Raw genomic sequence first — 6,017 nt, 5'->3', positions numbered from 1 at the left:
AAACTTAATAATGCAAATTTAAAGTTTCAGATCATTTCAATCTCTATAGATTTTAAAATGATTATTTTGTGTGCACCAGAAAATACATCTTATGAAAACTATGTTAAGCATCTAATCATGCCAATAAAGCACATTTGATTTGATTTTGAGAGAGAGAGAGAGAACATGAGAGAGTGAAAGCAAAAGAGACATTGTATGTTTTCTGATTGTTTTCCTCCTGAACATATACTTCTTGCTAGACCAATAAGTGTTGCTGGGAGTCTGACCGATCAATCACACTAGCATGTTTGCCTGAAAGTAATACAGAAAGAAAAGAACTTCATCAGAAAGGCTTAAAGACAAAGACTGAAAAGCTTGAATTCCATACTGCCTACATAGATAGTAATACTGCAAAGGAATTTGGTAGACTATGTTAAAGCTTTCACTTGCCCCACAATATATATATTACAATATATAATATATTGTCGCACAATGGCTTCATATGTACCGTGGAAAAGGAGTCAAAATGTATAATTTTGCCATACAGTAAAATGAAAACCTAGAGCCTAGGGTCCTGAATGTTCTCTTTCTGTTTAAGTATTTTGGAATTAGCATGTACTTATTAACCTCTACATTAAATATCTAGATTCACTGGCAAGGTTATTTAAAGAGAATGCCCCCACAGACATAGTTAAGGTAACAAAGACATAAGAGGGAGAGATATAAGGCATTAGATAATCTAGATTTTTCAATTTCTCTCTAGACAAGAATTAATTAAGTGTTAAGGATTTTTCTAAGGTAAAACAGGTATAGCAAAAGCTTGGCAAAGCACATCAAAGTAAGATAATGGATTTATGATGTTATTGTAACTTTCACAAATTTGCCTTTCATTGTGTTACAATATTTATACTTACTTAAATTGTTGGGTCTGAACACAACAACAAGTCACCTACAGTACAAAACACTCAGAAATAAAATGTCATTTTGTAGCTTTACTTTTTCTTCTTGTGATGGCCCGCGTGCCCCAGGGCAAGGAGCAGGACACACAAACATCTCTTGATGAAGACAGACACTTATTTACACACGACGAGACATGGAGAATCAATAAACATTATGGCATTCACATAAAGCAGACAGTGCAGCATGATACAAATGATGAACGACAAACAAGCCCAGAAACATAAGCACAAGTGGTAACAAGATCAACGGACAGAATGGGTGAGCATACACATGAACAATGACCAGCAAACGGTACTCCAAACACAAGGGTTTAAATACTTAAATAAGTGACCTGATTATCAAGGTGCAGGTGTATGACAACAAGGGGGTGTGGCTACAAATAAGGGGGTAGTCATCCTTTAGTCGAGAAAGCTGGCGTCCTGTGGTGGTCAGTCTTTCTTTGACGGCCCGAGTGTAGCTGTGTGTGTGTGTGTGTGTGTGTGTGTGTGTGTGTGTGTGTGTGTGTGTGTGTGTGTGTGTGTGTATATATATATATATATATATATATATATATATATATATATATATATATATATATATATGTATATATGTATATGTATGTATGTATCTATCTATCTACCCCCCCCCCCATTATTAAATTAACTGTGGTTTATCATATCTTAGGAAAGCTGAGTTCAATTTCTCTAGCAACACCCAGGCCTGATTATTGCCACACCTGTTCTCAATCAAGAAATCACTTAAATAGAACCTGCCTGACAAAGTGAAGTAGACCAAAAGATCCTCAAAAGCTAGACAGAATGCTGTGATTTAAAGAAATTCAGGAAAAATGAGATACAAAGTAATTGAGATCCATCAGTCTGGAAAAGGTTATAAAGCCATTTGTAAAGCTTTGGGACTCCAGCTAACCACAGTGAGAGCCATTATCCACAAATTGCAAAAACATGGAACAGTGTTGAACCTTCCCAGGAGTGGCCGGCTGACCAAAATTACCCAAAGAGCGCAGTGACGACTCATCCAAGAGGTCACAAAAGACCCTACAATAACATTCAAAGAACTGTAGGCCTCACTTGCCTCAATTAAGGTCAGTGTTCATGACTCCACCATAAGAAAGAGACTGGGCAAAAATGGCCTGCATGGCAGAGTTCTAAGACAAAAGCCACTGTTGAACAAAAAGAACATAAAGGCTCATCTCAGTTTTGCCAGTAAGCATCTGTCACGGTTGCCTGGTCCCCTAAAGGGAGCGACATGCCCCTGTCAGACGAGGACCGTATCACTCACCTTCCCTGCTCACAATCACCTGCTTCAGGACCTGGAAGACTTGCTGTGGTAAATGGAACCATGAATTCTGCTGTCTACCAAAGAATCCTGAAGGAGAATGTCCAGCCATCTGTTTGTGACCTCAAGCTGAAGCACACTTGAGATCTGCAGCAGGACAATGATCCAAAACACACCAGCAAGTCCACCTCTGAATGGTTTAAGAAAAACAAAATGAAGACTTTGGAGTGACCAAGTCAAAGTCCTGACCTGAATCAGACTGAGATGCTGTGACATGTGGAGGAATTACAACAGTAATCCACAGTGCTGTAAAAGACTCATTGCCAGTTATCACAAACGCCTGATTGCAGTTGTTCCTGCTAAGGGTGGTCCAACCAGTTATTAGGTTTAGGGGGCAATCACTTTTTCACACTGCGCCATGTAGGTTTGGATTTTTTTTTCCCCTTAATAATAAAAACCTTCATTTAAAAACTGCATTTGTTTGCTTGTGTTATCTTTGTCTAATACTTCAATTTGTTTGATATGAAGTGTGACAAACATGCAAAAAAAAAAAAAAAAGGAAGGGGGCAAACACTTTTTCACACCACTGTGTGTGTATGTGTGTGTGTGTATATATATATATATATATATATATATATATATATATATATATATATATATATATATATACACACACAGCTAAAACTGCTGTTGGTCATTGATATTGGGACGATTACCAATGAAAGACTCCCATCTTAAGACCTGTCTAAGATTACCAGTGAAAGATCTGTCTCTCCTAGCCACTATTAATTCATAAAATTCATAGAGAATGAATATTGTGAATGACATAGATCTTATCACAAGTCTGTGGTTGTATCTCAGTGCCTCTGGTCTTGGTTTCTCTCTCTCTCTCTCTCTCTCTCTCTCTCTCTCTCTCTCTCTCTCTCTCTCTCTCTCTATCGCTCTCATCTTATTTCTGCTGTGGATCAACCAGTGGGACACAACTTGTGTGTGCTTTCATGTTCACGGACTGTTTTGCAAACTGAGATTACACACACGTAAGTTTTTTATGTACATAATTTTGCCCTATCATCTGTAAATATGTCAAGATCAGTGGTTTGGTTGTCACTATACTTTCATATGGTTCTCATAAGCTTTGTGAAATATTTCTACTTGAGATTGAGAGCAAAGCTTGCAGCAGAGATAAACATAATTGTAGTGGAATTCTTCACAGACTACAAATGTGCAATCTATTATGTGCAATATATTAATAATAATTTATCTTTGAAATAATAAAGTTAAATGATTAAACTGGATTTTCTTTTCAGGCAGATTAACACTTAGTACTTTTTCTCCTGTCTGACATTCTGTACTTGATTATGCACAAAGTATAATTTTAGTATGGCACTTAATATAAAACAGGATTTTAAAAAATATATTGTTGCACTTATATATGAAAGAAAAAAAGCACAGAATTACTCTGATTCAACTGATTTAAGGAAATGACCGTTTTCAGTCATACAACACCCCCATAAATTTCAGTTTTCATTTACCATAATTTAGCACAATTCTGTGAAGTGTCTCATTTCTTTGAAAAGACAAATTCATTAGTGTATTCAGTGTATTCAGTGTATTCAGCCTTTTAACACACAATAGGCATTTATGGCCAATTTGGAAAAGCTGCTTCGCTGCGATCTTTGCTTTTAGGAAGTACCTAGAAATTTCATTACTGTTAACAGTACAATCAAGGCAGGTTACAGTATTTGTGCAAAATACAATTTTTATGCATACAGAATGGCATTGAAGGAAAACACCTTTTAGTTTGGAAATTACTGCTGTGTTAAATGAGAATAAAAGATAATTGGGCAGTAGAGTTGTGACCAGGTACTAATATTGATATAGAGTTTTATGCATGATCATATGATCATGTGTAATGAGAAATAAGCCATTTGACTATGTAAAAATCACCGTTTACATCATCCTGATTTCTTTTTTTTTTTTTTTTTTGGCAGAAAATGTCTGACGAAGGAAAAATCATCTTATTTGGCAAAGATCTGATGGCAATAGACAATGAAAGCTACACTGTCAACTATGATGACTATGACTCATGTTGTGGAGAGGTGTGTGGTCAGTACACAAGCATACGCTTCGATGCCATCTTCATCCCCATCCTGTACTCTCTGGCAGTAGTTGTGGGGTTGTTGGGCAATGGCCTGGTGCTGGGGGTACTGTGGCAGAAGAGGCGAAGCTGGAGTGTTACGGACACATTTATTCTGCACCTGACTGTGGCTGACACCCTGCTGCTTCTCACAATGCCCCTGTGGGCAGTGGAGGCAGCAGAAGGGTGGACCTTTGGCACTCCACTCTGCAAAATCACTGGAGCACTGTTTAAGGTAGGTGCTCTGGGTTGGAACTGTTTCTAGGTAACATCCATTGCCTTTTGCCATACTGCTTTCTATCTGGACACCTGACGTCAGTGAATTTTTATTCACATAAAATGTTTCTCGAATTTATAGATCAACTTCTTTTGTGGCATCTTCCTGCTGGCCTGCATCAGTCTGGACCGTTACCTGTCTGTTGTCCACGCTGTGCAGATGTACTCTCGTAGGAAGCCTCGGCTGATCCAGCTCAGCTGCATTGCTGTCTGGTTCTTCTCTCTGCTGCTCTCTATGCCTGATTGGAAGTACCTACAAGCTGCCAGAGACGAAAGGCGAGGTAAAACAGAGTGTGTCATTTGGTACCCTTCTTCAAGATGGGGTCTAGCCTTTCGTATACTCTACCATGTGTTGGGCTTCTTACTTCCAGCCGTGGTTCTGCTCTACTGCTACTGTTGCATCCTGGTGCAGCTACAGCGAGGCTCTCAGGGTGTGCAGAAGCAGAGGGCCATACGTGTCATCCTGGCCCTGGTTCTTGCATTCTTCATCTGTTGGACCCCTTACAACATTACCCTGCTGGTAGACACCTTTCACACCAATCAAATGAGCAATAACACTGTTAATAACAGCTCGTGCGAGACCACCACTGCTCTAGATATTGCCCTTACAGCCACGACCACCCTTGGCTATCTGCACTGCTGTCTGAACCCAGTCCTCTATGCCTTTGTTGGAGTAAATTTTCGTCGCCATCTGCTGGACATGATGAGGCCCCTGAGCAGCAGGCTGAAGGGCAGAGTGGACACTGTCTCCCGCAAGAGTTCAGCATGGGCCGAGTCTGTGGACACCTCACAAACCTCAGCTTTCTAAGGGAACAGAACAGAACAGTGTTTTCTCTTCTGCCAGTCTGATGTAAATCTAGACCTCCTAACAAAATGTACTGGAAACAATTTTGCATAATGTAGCTCAATTAGTTGCAGAAATGCCTCAAGGTTACATGTCTTCAACGAGGGATGACTGCACTGTTCAAGACCATTGTTCGTAAGTATCCATGCATTGAGGAGTTTATTTAAGATGCTTAAGGTGTTGCATTAGGGCATTTCATCCTAGTGTTAGGAAAGAAGTGAAGCATTTCAACTGTGTTTAGTAGGTTTACCATAATGTGAATTTAGACTCAGCACTGGATAGTCTGGGCTCTATGTAAATATGTCTCTTACATTGTTTCTTTCCTCAATAACATATTATATATATATATATATATATATATATATATATATATATATATATATATATATATATGTAAAGATATTTTATAACATTTATATCTAAATTGTGCTTACATTTCTGTCAGAATTTGCATTCATAATAAAAACTCATTTAATGACTGTTGCTTAATTTAAGTAGTTTTAAAACAGATATAATGAGCATCCTGGTTTAAAGGTAAGGCAAAGT

At 38.5% G+C, this 6,017-nt stretch overlaps 1 protein-coding gene across 2 annotated transcripts; it reads left to right on the top strand.

Moving 5' to 3' along the window:
* Positions 1–3,128: 3,128 nt before the first annotated feature.
* On the top strand, positions 3,129–5,807 carry cxcr3.1 (chemokine (C-X-C motif) receptor 3, tandem duplicate 1). 2 transcript variants are annotated; one of them, XM_027026917.3, is made up of 4 exons: positions 3,129–3,251; positions 4,206–4,586; positions 4,710–4,908; positions 4,999–5,807. In XM_027026917.3, the coding sequence occupies exons 2-4, from the start codon at positions 4,209–4,211 to the stop codon at positions 5,433–5,435; spliced, it is 1,014 nt and encodes a 337-aa protein (XP_026882718.2). In that variant the 5' UTR covers positions 3,129–3,251; positions 4,206–4,208; the 3' UTR covers positions 5,436–5,807. The 2 variants fall into 2 exon arrangements, with proteins under 2 accessions (XP_026882718.2, XP_026882717.2); XM_027026916.3 differs by having other exon boundaries at positions 4,710–5,807.
* The last annotated feature ends 210 nt before the right edge of the window (positions 5,808–6,017 follow it).

Source organism: Electrophorus electricus, chromosome 14, assembly GCF_041902795.1.
Source record: "Electrophorus electricus isolate QZ-2024a chromosome 14, ASM4190279v1, whole genome shotgun sequence".
Classification (NCBI taxonomy): Eukaryota; Metazoa; Chordata; class Actinopteri; order Gymnotiformes; family Gymnotidae; genus Electrophorus; species Electrophorus electricus.
The sequence above is the reverse complement of the archived record's forward strand: the minus strand, read 5'-3'. Positions and strand labels throughout refer to the sequence as shown.

Bases quoted from the DNA above. Each gene is read 5' to 3' on its own strand.
- cxcr3.1 (XM_027026916.3), top strand. From the start codon at position 4,209: ATGTCTGACGAAGGAAAAATCATCTTATTTGGCAAAGATCTGATGGCA. The intron at 4,587-4,709 runs GTAGGTGCTCTG...TCGAATTTATAG, and splicing joins TCACTGGAGCACTGTTTAAG to ATCAACTTCTTTTGTGGCAT.